This window comes from Coregonus clupeaformis, unplaced genomic scaffold, assembly GCF_020615455.1.
Source record: "Coregonus clupeaformis isolate EN_2021a unplaced genomic scaffold, ASM2061545v1 scaf2572, whole genome shotgun sequence".
In the NCBI taxonomy this organism is placed as follows: Eukaryota; Metazoa; Chordata; class Actinopteri; order Salmoniformes; family Salmonidae; genus Coregonus; species Coregonus clupeaformis.
Window position 1 is genome coordinate 48,494 of NW_025536026.1, and position 16,507 is coordinate 65,000.

At 46.5% G+C, this 16,507-nt stretch overlaps 1 protein-coding gene across 1 annotated transcript in view; it reads left to right on the top strand.

The window, feature by feature from the left end:
* herc2 (HECT and RLD domain containing E3 ubiquitin protein ligase 2) overlaps positions 1–16,507 on the top strand; it is a 65,560-nt gene that overhangs the window by 42,889 nt on the left and 6,164 nt on the right. Inside the window, exons 11-21 of the mRNA XM_045219647.1 lie at positions 3,892–4,047; positions 4,229–4,414; positions 5,925–6,095; positions 6,342–6,445; positions 6,636–6,786; positions 7,060–7,271; positions 7,784–7,916; positions 9,188–9,315; positions 9,535–9,730; positions 11,550–11,683; positions 12,184–12,360. Of these exons, the coding sequence (XP_045075582.1) occupies positions 3,892–4,047; positions 4,229–4,414; positions 5,925–6,095; positions 6,342–6,445; positions 6,636–6,786; positions 7,060–7,271; positions 7,784–7,916; positions 9,188–9,315; positions 9,535–9,730; positions 11,550–11,683; positions 12,184–12,360 (1,748 nt within the window). The remainder of the gene's footprint in view (positions 1–3,891; positions 4,048–4,228; positions 4,415–5,924; positions 6,096–6,341; positions 6,446–6,635; positions 6,787–7,059; positions 7,272–7,783; positions 7,917–9,187; positions 9,316–9,534; positions 9,731–11,549; positions 11,684–12,183; positions 12,361–16,507) is intronic.

Consider the following 16,507-nt stretch of genomic DNA (forward strand, 5'->3'; position numbering starts at 1 on the left):
GAGTCTTTTGACAATTTTGAGGGCCTTCCTCTGACACTGCTTGGTATAGAGGTCCTGGATGGCAGGGAGCTCGGCCCCAGTGATGTACTGGGCCTTGCGGTCGGAGGCCGAGCAGTTGCTATACCAGGCGGTGATGCAACCAGTCAGGATGCTCTCGATGGTGCCAAATCTTTTCAGTCTCCTGAGGGGGAATAGGCTTTGTCGTGCCCTCTTCACGACTGTCTTGGTGTGTTTGGACCATGATAGTTCGTTGGTGATGTGTTCCACTACAGCCCCGTCGATGAGAATGGGGGCGTGCTCAGTCCTCTTTTTCCTGTAGTCCACAATCATCTCCTTTGTCTTGGTCACGTTGAGGGAGAGGTTGTTTTCCTGGCACCACACGGCCAGGTCTCTGACCTCCTCCCTATAGGCTGTCTCATCGTTGTCGGTAATCAGGCCTACCACTGTTGTGTCGTCGGCAAACTTAATGATGGTGTTGGAGTCGTGCCTGGCCATGCAGTCATGGGTGAACAGGGAGTACAGGAGGGGACTGAGCACGCACCCTGAGGGGCCCCGTGTTGAGGATCAGCGTGGCAGATGTGTTGTTACCTACCCTTACCACCTGGGGGCGGCCCGTCAGGAAGTCCAGGATCCAGTTGCAGAGGGAGGTGTTTAGTCCCAGGGTCCTTAGCTTAGTGATGAGCTTTGTGGGCACTATGGTGTTGAATGTTGAGCTGTAGTCAATGAATAGCATTCTCACGTAGGTGTTCCTCTTGTCCAGGTGGGAAAGGGCAGTGTGGAGTGCAATAGAGATTGCATCATCTGTGGATCTGTTGGGGCGGTATGCAAATTGGAGTGGGTCTATGGTTTCTGGGATAATGGTGTTGATGTGAGCCATGACCAGCCTTTCAAAGCACTTCATGGCTACAGACGTCAGTGCTACAGGTCGGTAGTCATTTAGGCAGGTTATCTTGGTGTCCTTGGGCATGGGGACTATGGTGGTCTGCTTGAAACATGTTGGTATTACAGACTCAGTCAGGAACATGTTGAAAATGTCGGTGAAGACACTTGCCAGTTGGTCAGCACATGCTCGGAGTACACGTCCTGGTAATCCGTCTGGCCCTGCGGCCTGGTGAATGTTGACCTGCTTAAAGTCTTACTCACATCGGCTACGGAGAGCGTGATCACATAGTCATCCGGAACAGCTGGTGCTCTCATGCATGCTTCAGTGTTGCTTGCCTCGAAGTGAGCATAGAAGTAGTTTAGCTCGTCTGGTAGGCTTGTGTCACTGGGCAGCTCGCGGCTGTGCTTCCCTTTGTAGTCTGTAATAGTTTTCAAGCCCTGACACATATGACAAGCATCAGAGCCGGTGTTGTACTATTCAATCTTAGTCCTGTATTGACTCTTTACCTGTTTGATGCCTCGTCGGAGGGCATAGCGGGATTTCATATAAGCGTCCGGGTTAGAGTCCCGCTCCTTGAAAGCGGCAGCTCTACCCTTTAGCTCAGTGCGGATGTTGCCTGTAAGCCATGGCTTCTGGTTGGGGTATGTACAGTGAGGGGAAAAAAGTATTTGATCCCCTGCTGATTTTGTACGTCTGCCCACTGACAAAGACATGATCAGTCTATAATTTTAATTGTAGGTTTATTTGAACAGTGAGAGACAGAATAACAACAAAAAAATCCAGAAAAACGCATGTCAAAATGTTATAAATTGATTTGCATTTTAATGAGGGAAATAAGTATTTGACCCCCTCTCAATCAGAAAGATTTCAGGCTTCCAGGTGTCTTTTATACAGGTAACGAGCTGAGATTAGGAGCACACTCTTAAAGGGAGTGCTCCTAATCTCAGTTTGTTACCTGTATAAAAGACTCCTGTCCACAGAAGCAATAAATCAATCAGATTCCAAACTCTCCACCATGGCCAAGACCAAAGAGCTCTCCAAGGATGTCAGGGACAAGATTGTAGATCTACACAAGGCTGGAATGGGCTACAAGACCATCGCCAAGCAGCTTGGTGAGAAGGTGGTACGATTATTCGCAAATGGAAGAAACACAAAATAATTGTCAATCTCCATGCAAGATCTCACCTCGTGGAGTTGCAATGATCATGAGAACGGTGAGGAATCAGCCCAGAACTACACGGGAGGATCTTGTCAATGATCTCAAGGCAGCTGGGACCATAGTCACCAAGAAAACAATTGGTAACACTATGCCGTGAAGGACTGAAATCCTACAGCGCCCGCAAGGTCCCCCTGCTCAAGAAAGCACATATACAGGCCCGTCTGAAGTTTGCCAATGAACATCTGAATGATTCAGAGGAGAACTGGGTGAAAGTGTTGTGGTCAGATGAGACCAAAATGGAGCTCTTTGGCATCAACTCAACTCGCCGTGTTTGGAGGAGGAGGAATTCTGCCTATGACCCCAAGAACACCATCCCCACCGTCAAACATGGAGGTGGAAACATTATGCTTTGGGGGTGTTTTTCTGCTAAGGGGACAGGAAAACTTCACCGCATCAAAGGGACGATGGACGGGGCCATGTACCGTCAAATCTTGGGTGAGAACCTCCTTCCCTCAGCCAGGGCATTGAAAATTGGTCGTGAATGGGTATTCCAGCATGACAATGACCCAAAACACACGGCCAAGGCAACAAAGGAGTGGCTCAAGAAGAAGCACATTAAGGTCCTGGAGTGGCCTAGCCAGTCTCCAGACCTTAATCCCATAGAAAATCTGTGGAGGGAGCTGAAGGTTTGAGTTGCCAAACGTCAGCCTCGAAACCTTAATGACTTGGAGAAGATCTGCAAAGAGGACTGGGACAAAATCCCTCCTGAGATGTGTGCAAACCTGGTGGCCAACTACAAGAAACGTCTGACCTCTGTGATTGCCAACAAGGGTTTTGCCACCAAGTACTAAGTCATGTTTTGCAGAGGGGTCAAATACTTATTTCCCTCATTAAAATGCAAATCAATTTATAACATTTTGACATGCGTTTTTCTGGATTTTTTTGTTGTTATTCTGTCTCTCACTGTTCAAATAAACCTACCATTAAAATTATAGACTGATCATGTCTTTGTCAGTGGGCAAACGTACAAAATCAGCAGTGGATCAAATACTTTTTTCCCTCACTGTACATATATACACATACATATACATTTCTTTTTTTTTTTAAATATATATTTCCCATTACTTTCCAACCCCACCACCCCTTCCCTAATTGGAGTAAACTAGTGAACAACAACGCTTAGGCCTCTACTTCCAGCTTATACATACTATATGGCTTTTTCTTTGCAACTCTGATTAGAGCCAGTTTGCACTGTTCTGTGAAGGGAGTAGTACACAGCGTTGTATGAGATCTTCAGTTTCTTGGCAATTTCTCGCATGAAATAGCCTTCATTTCTCAGAACAAGAATAGACTGACGAGTTTCAGAAGAAAGATCTTTGTTTCTGGCCATTTTGAGCCTGTAATCGAACCCACAATTGCTGATGCTCCAGATACTCAACTAGTCTCAAGAATGGCAGTTTTATTGCTTCTTAATCAGCACAACACTTTTCAGCTGTGCTAACATAATTGCAAAAGGGTTTTCTAATGATCAATTAGCCTTTTAAAATGATAAACTTGGATTAGCAAACTCAACGTGCCATTGGAACACAGGACTGATGGTTGCTGATAATGGGCCTATGTAGATATTCCATTAAAAATCAGCCGTTTCCAGCTACAATAGCCATTTATAACATTAACAATGTCTACACTGTATTTCTGATCAATTTGATGTTATTTTAATGGACAAATAAATTGCTTTTCTTTCGAAAACAAGGACATTTCTAAGTGACCCCGAACTTTGAACGGTAGTGTATATATGTGTGTATATGTATGTGTGTATATATATATTGCCCATATTTCCTTCCTGCAGACCCAGAGCTGCTGGGTGTGGGGTCCCTGTTGAAGAAGTACATTGCCCTACTGTGTACTCACATCGGAGACATCCTCCCTGTGGCAACCAGCATCGCCTTCACGGGACACCGACACTTTAATGAAGTGTCCCGGGTCATCGAGGGTGACCTCACTGGTTAGTTTTACTCTGGTTAATCTAAATCTACAAGGCTGTACTCAGACCAGGGTTTGGATCAATTCCTTCCAATTTACTTCCTGAATTGACCAACCTTGACTCATACCTGTTTTTGAGCCAGTATGATGTGAAAATGTTATATATACCCATCAGGTAATCAGTTTTTCCTCCTGGCCTGTAGGTGTGCTCCTCCCTGAGTTGGTGGTGTCCATCGTGTTGCTGCTGACCATCGACGCTGGCCTGCTGCAGGAGACCGGCTCCATCCCTCTGCTGGCTGGACTTCTGGAACATCTGGACCGCTTCAACCACCTGGCGCCTGGACACGAGAGGGACGACAACGAAGACCTGGCCTGGCCCGGCATCATGGGTACAGGGCCACCTGGGGGAGAGGGCGGAGTTCAGGGGTACAGGGCCTCCTGGGGGAGAGGGCGGAGGTCAGGGGTACAGGGCCACCTGGGGGAGAGGGCGGAGGTCAGGGGTACAGGGCCTCATTGGGGAGAGAGGCGGAGGTCAGGGACAGGGCCTCCTGGGGGAGAGGGCGGAGGTCAGGGGTACAGGGCCTCCTGGGGGAGAGGGCGGAGGTCAGGGGGAGAGGCGGAGGTCAGGGGTACAGGGCCTCCTGGGGGAGAGGGCGGAGGTCAGGGGTACAGGGCCTCATGGGGGAGAGGGCGGAGGTCAGGGGTACAGGGCCTCCTGGGGGAGAGGGGCGGAGGTCAGGGGTACAGGGCCTCCTGGGGGGAGAGGGCGGAGGTCAGGGGTACAGGGCCTCCTGGGGGAGAGGGCGGAGGTCAGGGGTACAGGGCCTCATGGGGGAGAGGGCGGAGGTCAGGGGTACAGGGCCTCCTGGGGGAGAGGGCGGAGGTCAGGGGTACAGGGCCTCCTGGGGGAGAGGGCGGAGGTCAGGGGTACAGGGCCTCCTGGGGGAGAGGGCGGAGGTCAGGGGTACAGGGCCTCCTGGGGGAGAGGGCGGAGGTCAGGGGTACAGGGCCTCCTGGGGAGAGGGCGGAGGTCAGGGGTACAGGGCCTCCTGGGGAGAGGGCGGAGGTCAGGGGTACAGGGCCTCCTGGGGGAGAGGGGGGAGGTCAGGGGTACAGGGCCTCCTGGGGGAGAGGGGGGAGGTCAGGGGTACAGGGCCACCTGGGGGAGAGGGGGGAGGTCAGGGTTACAGGGCCAGCGGTGCATGGAGGGTTGATGAGTGGGGAATGAGTGGGGAATTTAAGCCTAGACTGGAGCAATTCAGTAGGTTAAATGTGGAGAGTTTCAGTATGTTTGAATGTAAATAGTTGTTAGTCTTTAGTTGTGGTTAGAATGTAACTAGTTGTGTGAGGTGGGTTAGTGTTTAGTTGTGGTTAGAATGTAACTAGTTGTGTCTGCTGTGGCAGGTCGATTCTTCACAGGGTAGAGCTCTATTAGTGTGTGGTTAGGGTTAGTTTAGTGCAGGGTTCCCCAACTGGAGGCCCGTGGGTGGTTTTATTTGGACCCCCACATTTTCGGAGCAAAGAAATTACATTATTTGTACTTTTTTTTTTTACTTTTAAAAAAATTATGGACATAAAACTGTAAAAATACCAGGAAATCAGCTCCAAGTGACTTCAATTTAGGAAATCTGTTCCCCAAGTATTCCCACGCATAACAGAGAGACACGTGATTGTATACAAATGTAAGCAAGGTTTGAAATGATTATATTTTAGTCAAACATTATATCTGTTTGGGCTTCTTGCGGCTCATTTGCAGTCTACAAATTATTTGTAATTATGTTCCGGCCCCCCGACCATCCGCTCAAGAAAGAAATCATCCCGTGGCTGAATCTAGTTGATGATCCCTGGTTTAGTGTGTCGTGGGTTAGAATGTAACTAGTGTGTGTCCTGCTGTGGCAGGTCGATTCTTCACAGGGCAGAGCTCTAAGAACAATGAGGAGATGTCTCTGATCCGCAAGGCCGACTTGGAGAATCACAACAAAGATGGCGGCTTCTGGACCGTCATCGACGGGAAAGTCTACGACATCAAAGACTTCCAGGCCCAGTCGCTCACTGGGAACAGCATCCTGGGTACGGTGACTATGGCCCTTTATAGAACTGTGGAGAAACACAGGCATTGAAGTACCAACTATCTATTTGTGACCGTTGTATTGTTGTAGAAGTATTGGGATCAACTACGGTCCTAATGGGACTGTATGAAATCCTAGAACAGACACATTTTTATGGTTTAGAGTTGGCTTTTACCAATTTATTCATTCTATACTTATTTGATGACATTTCATTTTCACTGTGTATTGTGGTCTTCCCCCTTTCCAGCCCAGTTTGCAGGAGAGGACCCTGTTGTTGCATTAGAAGCAGCCCTGCAGTTTGAAGACACCAGGATGTCTATGCAGGCTTTCTGTGTTGGACAGTACATGGAGGTGTGTGTCCATACAGCTCTTAGACTTCCCACTGTTGTTCTTTTTGTCTTTGGTTAGTCTTGGAACAGATTTGGAATAGTCTTGGAAAAGTCTCGGAATAGTTCCCAAACAGGCATTGAACAAAACGAAATAAAACGTAATAATCTCGGAACAGTCTTTTAACGGTCTGTCTGTTCCCTGTGTCCTCCAGCCCAACCAGGAGACAATGACCACCCCAGACCTGAGCAGCCTGTGCTCCCCCCTCATCGACACGGAGAGGAACCTGGGACTCCTGCTGGGCCTCCACGCCTCCTACCTGGCCAACAGCACCCCCCTCTCACCCATGGAGATAGAATGTGCCAGTGAGTAACCCTGACCCCTGACCTGTTGTCCATTGAGATAATGAGCTAGTTCGTACAACAGTCAATGCATCATCGTTTTTTTTAATGGAACTTCATGAGCCGGTTTCAGATTGAGCGATTTTCCAATGGGCATGATTTTCAGTCGAGGGTTAATCTGTTTCCAGGAAACCAGCCCTATGAGTTCAACAACACAACTCTGTCCTGCTGTTTGTGATTGATTCATCTGAACAGTTCCTAACCAGCTCATGAACTCTCTCTTATCTCCCTGGTCAGAATGGCTCCAGTCGTCCATCTTCCAAGGTGGTCTGCAGACCAGTCAGGTCCACTACAGCTACAACGGGGAGAAGGAAGAGGACCACTGCTCCTCCCCAGGAAGCACCACACCAGACAAGACCAACCCCTCCCCCAGGCTCACCCTCAGCGACCATACACAGCCCTTCTTACAGGCTATCGCTGACAACACCACTCAGGACCACACTGTGAAGGTAAAGGTCAGGGGTCAGGGTCATTATCATCCATTTTAAATTGGTATTTCGAGCTGTGACTATTTAATATCTAATTTAGCCGTAGCTATCTGAAACACTGGTTATACCCTATCCTATGTTTAATTGTCCTTGGAGCCGGACAGTCCTGTGGTTAGGGTTAGGGTTAGGGTTACCCACTGGCAGCTTTAGTTATGGGCTTGTACACCCCTATGTCTCAATCACATCAGGAATGTCTTCTTCCTTCTCATTAGTGTGTGTTAGCGGTCTGCCTCAATTAGATGTGTCTACTTAAATATACATTTACATTTTAGTCATTTTAGCAGACGCTCTTATCCAGAGCGACTTACAGGAGCAATTAGGGTTAAGTGCCTTGCTTACGGGCACATCGACAGATTTTTCACCTAGTCGGCTCGGGGATTAGAACCAGCGACCTTTCGGTTACTGGCACAACGCTCTTTCCCACTAAGCCACCTGCCTCCCACTTAGTTTCTATTGGTCTGTTTCTGTTCCAGGACTTCCTGTGCCAAATGGAGCGGTGCTGTAAGCAGTACCACCTCATCACGCCCATAACCTTCCCCCTGGAGCACCCTGTGGAGGAAGTAGGCCGTCTTCTTCTTTGCTGCCTGCTCAAACACCAGGACCTCGGTAACCTAGCAACCACACGCCACTGCCACACCTCGAACCACTGAGACAGAATTTTAGCTTCCATTGTGGTCTTTGAAATGTATTCCATTTTGAATTAGCTAGTTGTGTTAAAAAGGTATAAAATGTGTCCTTTTGGTGCGAAACAGGGTAGTAGTCATACTGTCTATGTAGTAACGGGGTAGTAGTCATACTGTCTATGTAGTAACGGGGTAGTAGTCATACTGTCTATGTAGTAGTAACGGGGTAGTAGTCATACTGTCTATGTAGTAACGGGGTAGTAGTCATACTGTCTATGTAGTAACGGGGTAGTAGTCATACTGTCTATGGAGTAACGGGGTAGTAGTCATACTGTCTATGTAGTAACGGGGTAGTAGTCATACTGTCTATGTAGTAACGGGGTAGTAGTCATACTGTCTATGTAGTAACGGGGTAGTAGTCATACTGTCTATGTAGTAACGGGGTAGTAGTCATACTGTCTATGTAGTAACGGGGTAGTAGTCATACTGTCTATGTAGTAACGGGGTAGTAGTCATACTGTCTATGTAGTAACGGGGTAGTAGTCATACTGTCTATGTAGTAACAGGGTAGTAGTCATCCTGTCTATGTAGTAACGGGGTAGTAGTCATACTGTCTATGTAGTAACGGGGTAGTAGTCATACTGTCTATGTAGTAACGGGGTAGTAGTCATACTGTCTATGTAGTAACAGGGTAGTAGTCATACTGTCTATGTAGTAACGGGGTAGTAGTCATCCTGTCTATGTAGTAACGGGGTAGTAGTCATACTGTCTATGTAGTAACGGGGTAGTAGTCATACTGTCTATGTAGTAATGGGGTAGTAGTCATACTGTCTATGTAGTAACGGGGTAGTAGTCATCCTGTCTATGTAGTAACGGGGTAGTAGTCATCCTGTCTATGTAGTAACGGGGTAGTAGTCATACTGTCTATGTAGTAACGGGGTAGTAGTCATACTGTCTATGTAGTAACGGGGTAGTAGTCATACTGTCTATGTAGTAACGGGGTAGTAGTCATACTGTCTATGTAGTAACGGGGTAGTAGTCATACTGTCTATGTAGTAACGGGGTAGTAGTCATCCTGTCTATGTAGTAACGGGGTAGTAGTCATACTGTCTATGTAGTAACGGGGTAGTAGTCATACTGTCTATGTAGTAGTAACGGGGGGTCTGCACCAAGGACCCTGTAGAAGTTCTCCAGTTTATCAAGTGATTTGATTGGTTACTGGGTGATTGACGGCAGCGTCTGTCCCTCTCGTAGGTCACATCGCCTTTTCCCTCGCCACCCAATGTGCCTTGGGCGTGGAGCAGGGCAGGCAGAGGACCCTCCCCAGATCGGTGATTGACGTGTGCCGCATGGTGTACCAGACAAAGTGCTCTTTAATCAAGGTACACGTTCATACTTGTCTATAATTTAATCCTGTATAGAAAAAGTCATTGAGTGTTATTCTGTAGCCTGGTCCCAGGTCTGTTTGTGCTGGTCTTTGGTATCCAAATAAGTTGCCTATACAGCACTAACAGATCTGGGACCAGGCTAGTTATTCTAGGTCCTGAGTTTGGTGTTTGGGGATAGATACAGTATCTTTCTCTCCATCCTCTGTGTTCCAGACCCACCAGGAGCAGGGTCGTAGTTATAAGGAGGTCTGTGCTCCTGTAATCGAGAGGCTGCGGTTCCTGTTCAACGAGCTCCGTCCCGCCGTCAGCAACGACCTCTCCATCGTGTCCAAGCTGAAGCTGCTCAGCGCCCAGCCGCGCTGGAAGAGGATCACGCAGAAGCTCATCAGAGACTACAGGAAAAAGAGGGGTAAGCGACTGGCCCCAGAAGGGTTATTAATGTCATTGTGAAGGTCAAGATGACCGAAACATCAACGATTTCAACTCTTGTAAATTGATTTTTTTTACTTCAAGAGCGAGAGCAGCACCTGTTTCTCCCCCATGTCATTAATGTAAAGGGTGAAGCTGGTATGGTGTGTAGCATTTTGTATTGTGTTGATATTTACAGTTGAAGTCGGAAGTTTACATACACTTGGGTTGGAGTCATTAAAACATGTTTTTCAACTACCAAACTATAGTTTTGGCAAGTCGGTTAGGACATCTACTTTGTGCATGACACAAGTAATTTTTCCAACAATTGTTTACAGACAGATTATTTCACTTATAATTCACTGTATCACAATTCTAGTAGGTCAGAAGTTTACATACACTAAGTTGACTGTGCCTTTAAACAGCTTGGAAAATTCCAGAAAATGATGTCATGGCTTTAGAAGCTACTGATAGGCTAATTGACATCATTTTAGTCAATTGGAGGTGTACCTGTGGATGTATTTCAAGGCCTACCTTCAAACTCAGTGCCTCTTTGCTTGACATCATGGGAAAATCAAAATAAATCAGCCAAGACCTCAGAAAATAAATTGTAGACCTCGACAAGTCTGGTTCATCCTTGGGAGCAATTTCCAAACGCCTGAAGGTACCACGTTCATCTGTACAAACAATAGTACGCAAGTATAAACACCATGGGACCACGCAGCCGTCATACCGCTCAGGAAGGAGACGCGTTCTGTCTCCTAGAGATGAATGTACTTTGGTGCGAAAAGTGAAATTTATCCCAGAACAACAGCAAAGGACCTTGTGAAGATGCTGGAGGAAACAGGTACAAAAGTATCTATATCCACAGTAAAACTAGTCCTATATCGACATAACCTGAAAAGCCGCTCAGCAAGGAAGAAGCCACTGCTCCAAAACCGCCATAAAAAAGCCAGACTGTGGTTTGCAACTGCACATAGGGACAAAGATCGTACTTTTTGGATGAATGTCTGATGAAACAAAAATAGAACTGTTTGGCCATAATGACCATCGTTATGTTTGGAGGAAAAAGGGGGTAACTTGCAAGCCAAAGAACACCATCCCAACCGTGAAGCACGGGGGTGGCAGCATCATGCTGTGGGGGTGCTTTGCTGCAGGAGGGACTGGTGCATTTCACAAAATAGATGGCATTATGAGGAAGGAAAATTATGTGGATATATTGAAGCAACGTCTCAAGACATCAGTCAGGAAGCTAAAGCTTGGTCGCAAATGGGTCTTCCAAATGGACAATGACCCCAAGCATACTTCCAAAGTTGTGGCAAAATGGCTTAAGGACAACAAAGTCAAGGTATTGGAGTGGCCATCACAAAGCCCTGACCTCAATCCTATAGAAAATGTCTGGGCATAACTGAAAAAGCGTGTGCGAGCAAGGAGGCCTACAAACCTGACTCAGTTACACCAGCTCTGTCAGGAGGAATGGGCCAAAATTCACCCAACTTATTTTAGAAGGCTACCTGAAATGTTTGACCCAAGTTAAACAATTTATAGGCAATGCTACCAAATACTAATTGAGTGCATGTAAACTTCTTACCCACTGGGAATGTGATGAAAGAAATAAAAGCTGAAATAAATCATTCTCTCTACTATTATTCTGACATTTCACATTCTTAAAATAAAGTGGTGATCCTAACTGACCTAAGACAGGGAATTTTTACTAGGATTAAATGTCAGGAATTGTGAAAAAGTGAGTTTAAATGTATTTGGCTAAGGTGTACGTAAACTTCCGACTCCAACTGTATGTATTCTGTCTGTTGTTCCAGTGCCTAAGAAGTCTGAGTCAGCTGGCGTAGAGGAGCCTAAACTACAGAACGAAGGGACCAATGAGGAGGAGCTCTGTGTCCCCATAAGCCCCGCCCCCACAGACAGAAAACCACCCACCAACAAGACACCCAAGGTGCCTGTCCTATCTCTCTCTCTCTCTCTCTCTCTCTCTCTCCCTCTCCCTCTCCCTCTCCCCCTCCCCCTCTCCCTCTCCCTCTCCCTCTGTCTCTCTCTCTGTCTCTCTCTGTCTCTCTGTCTCTCTCTCTCTCTCTCTCTCTCTCTCTCTCTCTCTCTCTCTCTCTCTCTCTCTCTCTCTCTCTCTCTCTCTCTCTCTCTCTCTCTCTCTCTCTCTCTCTCTCTCTCTCTAGTCATACCCCTCCATCCCACTCCTCTCCTTTTCTCCTCCTCCTCTCCTCCTCCATCCTGGATAGAGGTGTGATCTCTCCTCCTCTCCTTCATCCTGGATAGAGGTGTGATCTCTCCTCCTCCTCTCCTTCATCCTGGATAGAGGTGTGATCTCTCCTCCTCCTCTCCTTCATCCTGGATAGAGGTGTGATCTCTCCTCCTCCTCCTCCATCCTGGATAGAGGTGTGATCTGCCATGTTAGTTGTGTTACTGTGTGTTGTCTATCAGCAGGATAGGTTGGCTCCTCTCCTCAACACGGTAGCTAACGTCCAGAAGTTTAAGTGGCTGAAGCACAGTGTCCAGGGAGTCTTCTCTACCTCCAGCCTCATGGGGACCATCGTAGAGTTCGCCCTGAAGGAGGAGCCGCTCGACGTGGAGAAGATGAGGAAGTGTCTCCTCAAACAGGTACAGAATGGGACAGGGAGAGAAGTGTCTCCTCAAACAGGTACATAATGGGACAGGGAGAGAAGTGTCTCCTCAAACAGGTACAGAATGGGACAGGGAGAGAAGTGTCTCCTCAAACAGGTACAGAATGGGACAGGGAGAGATGTGTCTCCTCAAACAGGTACAGAATGGGACATGGAGAGAAGTGTCTCCTCAAACAGGTACAGAATGGGACAGGGAGAGAAGTGTCTCCTCAAACAGGTACATAATGGGACAGGGAGAGAAGTGTCTCCTCAAACAGGTACAGAATGGGACAGGGAGAGAAGTGTCTCCTCAAACAGGTACATAATGGGACAGGGAGAGAAGTGTCTCCTCAAACAGGTACATAATGGGACAGGGAGAGAAGTGTCTCCTCAAACAGGTACAGAATGGGACAGGGAGAGATGTGTCTCCTCAAACAGGTACAGAATGGGACATGGAGAGAAGTGTCTCCTCAAACAGGTACAGAATGGGACAGGGAGAGAAGTGTCTCCTCAAACAGGTACATAATGGGACAGGGAGAGAAGTGTCTCCTCAAACAGGTACAGAATGGGACAGGGAGAGAAGTGTCTCCTCAAACAGGTACAGAATGGGACATGGAGAGAAGTGTCTCCTCAAACAGGTACAGAATGGGACAGGGAGAGAAGTGTCTCCTCAAACAGGTACAGAATGGGACAGGGAGAGAAGTGTCTCCTCAAACAGGTACAGAATGGGACAGGGAGAGAAGTGTCTCCTCAAACAGGTACAGAATGGGACAGGGGGAGAGAAGGGTATGGTTTGGAAGATGTGTAGAGGAAGTGAATGTGGGATGAGGAGGATCCTAGTTGGATATGAAGGAGACTGGGAGAGTTACAACCATGGTGGGTCAGACATAGACATAGTTACTAGAATGGACATTCCCATTCAAGTCAATGTTTTGTGGTGGGTGGACCACCGGTCAGAATTATATTTCTGTAGGTCCATATCAGACAGAGGGAAGGATAAGGTTATGTAGGGTGAATAAATGGTTGTCTGTGAAGGTGGAGGGACAGGGAAGACCATTCTGGGTGAAAATTAAAGAGACATTACACTCCCAAATCTAATTTCACAGACCTCATGTGGATTTATGTCCAATTGAATCCATATCCCTTGCATCAATTGTGTAAAGTGAGGAAGATGAGGTAGCAGGATATATTGTGTAAAGGGGAGAGAAGTGAATAAGATGAGGTAGCAGGATAGTGAATAAGATGAGGTAGCAGGATAGTGAATAAGATGAGGTAGCAGGATAGTGAATGAGATGAGGTAACAGGATAGTGAATGAGATGAGGTAACAGGATAGTGAATGAGATGAGGTAACAGGATAGTGAATAAGATGAGGTAACAGGATAGTGAATGAGATGAGGTAACAGGATAGTGAATGAGATGAGGTAGCAGGATAGTGAATAAGATGAGGTAGCAGGATAGTGAATGAGATGAGGTAACAGGATAGTGAATGAGATGAGGTAACAGGATAGTGAATGAGATGAGGTAGCAGGATAGTGAATAAGATGAGGTAACAGGATAGTGAATGAGATGAGGTAGCAGGATGAGATGAGGTAACAGGATAGTGAATGAGATGAGGTAGCAGGATAGTGAATAAGATGAGGTAGCAGGATAGTGAATAAGATGAGGTAGCAGGATGAGATGAGGTAACAGGATAGTGAATGAGATGAGGTAGCAGGATGAGATGAGGTAACAGGATAGTGAATGAGATGAGGTAACAGGATAGTGAATGAGATGAGGTAGCAGGATGAGATGAGGTAACAGGATAGTGAATGAGATGAGGTAGCAGGATAGTGAATAAGATGAGGTAACAGGATAGTGAATGAGATGAGGTAACAGGATAGTGAATGAGATGAGGTAGCAGGATGAGATGAGGTAACAGGATAGTGAATGAGATGAGGTAGCAGGATGAGATGAGGTAACAGGATAGTGAATGAGATGAGGTAACAGGATAGTGAATGAGATGAGGTAGCAGGATGAGATGAGGTAACAGGATAGTGAATGAGATGAGGTAACAGGATAGTGAATGAGATGAGGTAACAGGATAGTGAATGAGATGAGGTAGCAGGATAGTGAATGAGATGAGGTAGCAGGATAGTGAATGAGATGAGGTAACAGGATAGTGAATGAGATGAGGTAGCAGGATAGTGAATGAGATGAGGTAACAGGATAGTGAATGAGATGAGGTAACAGGATAGTGAATGAGATTTGAAACCCCACCTCTTTAAGGAATACCTGGGATAGGATAAAGCAATCCTTCTACCCCCCCCCCCCACACACACAGCGGAGTCGCTCACCACCTTCCGGAGACATTTGAAACCCCACCTCTTTAAGGAATACCTGGGATAGGATAAAGTAATCCTTCTACCCCCCCCAAAAAAAAATTTGTAAAGTGGTTATCCCACTGGCTATAGGGTGAATGCATCAATTTGTGAGTCGCTCTGGACTAGAGCGTCTGCTAAATGACGTAAATGTGCCCTTGAGCAAGGCACTTAACCCTAATTGCTCCTGTAAGTCGCTCTGGATAAGAGCGTCTGCTAAATGACTAAAATGTAAATGTAAATGAGATGAGGTAGCAGGATAGTGAATAAGATGAGGTAACAGGATAGTGAATAAGATGAGGTAGCAGGATAGTGAATGAGATGAGGTAACAGGATAGTGAATAAGATGAGGTAGCAGGATAGTGAATGAGATGAGGTAGCAGGATAGTGAATGAGATGAGGTAACAGGATAGTGAATGAGATGAGGTAACAGGATAGTGAATGAGATGAGGTAGCAGGATAGTGAATGAGATGAGGTAATGAGATGAGGTAGCAGGATAGTGAATAAGATGAGGTAGCAGGATAGTGAATGAGATGAGGTAGCAGGATAGTGAATAAGATGAGGTAACAGGATAGTGAATGAGATGAGGTAACAGGATAGTGAATGAGATGAGGTAGCAGGATAGTGAATGAGATGAGGTAGCAGGATAGTGAATGAGATGAGGTAAGAGGATAGTGAATGAGATGAGGTAACAGGATAGTGAATGAGATGAGGTAGCAGGATAGTGAATGAGATGAGGTAGCAGGATAGTGAATGAGATGAGGTAGCAGGATAGTGAATGAGATGAGGTAACAGGATAGTGAATGAGATGAGGTAGCAGGATAGTGAATGAGATGAGGTAACAGGATAGTGAATGAGATGAGGTAACAGGATAGTGAATGAGATGAGGTAACAGGATAGTGAATGAGATGAGGTAGCAGGATAGTGAATGAGATGAGGTAGCAGGATAGTGAATGAGATGAGGTAGCAGGATAGTGAATGAGATGAGGTAGCAGGATAGTGAATGAGATGAGGTAGCAGGATAGTGAATGAGATGAGGTAGCAGGATAGTGAATGAGATGAGGTAGCAGGATAGTGAATGAGATGAGGTAACAGGATAGTGAATGAGATGAGGTAGCAGGATAGTGAATGAGATGAGGTAACAGGATAGTGAATGAGATGAGGTAACAGGAAAAGTGAATGAGATGAGGTAGCAGGATAGTGAATGAAATGAGGTAACAGGATAGTGAATGAGATGAGGTAGCAGGATAGTGAATGAGATGAGGTAGCAGGATAGTGAATGAGATGAGGTAGCAGGATAGTGAATGAGATGAGGTAACAGGATAGTGAATGAGATGAGGTAGCAGGATAGTGAATGAGATGAGGTAGCAGGATAGTGAATGAGATGAGGTAGCAGGATAGTGAATGAGATGAGGTAGCAGGATAGTGAATGAGATGAGGTAACAGGATAGTGAATGAGATGAGGTAGCAGGATAGTGAATGAGATGAGGTAGCAGGATAGTGAATGAGATGAGATAGCAGGATAGTGAATGAGATGAGGTAGCAGGATAGTGAATGAGATGAGGTAACAGGATAGTGAATGAGATGAGGTAGCAGGATAGTGAATGAGATGAGGTAGCAGGATAGTGAATGAGATGAGGTAACAGGATAGTGAATGAGATGAGGTAGCAGGATGAGATGAGGTAACAGGATAGTGAATGAGATGAGGTAACAGGATAGTGAATAAGATGAGGTAGCAGGATAGTGAATGAGATGAGGTAGCAGGATAGTGAATGAGATGAGGTAA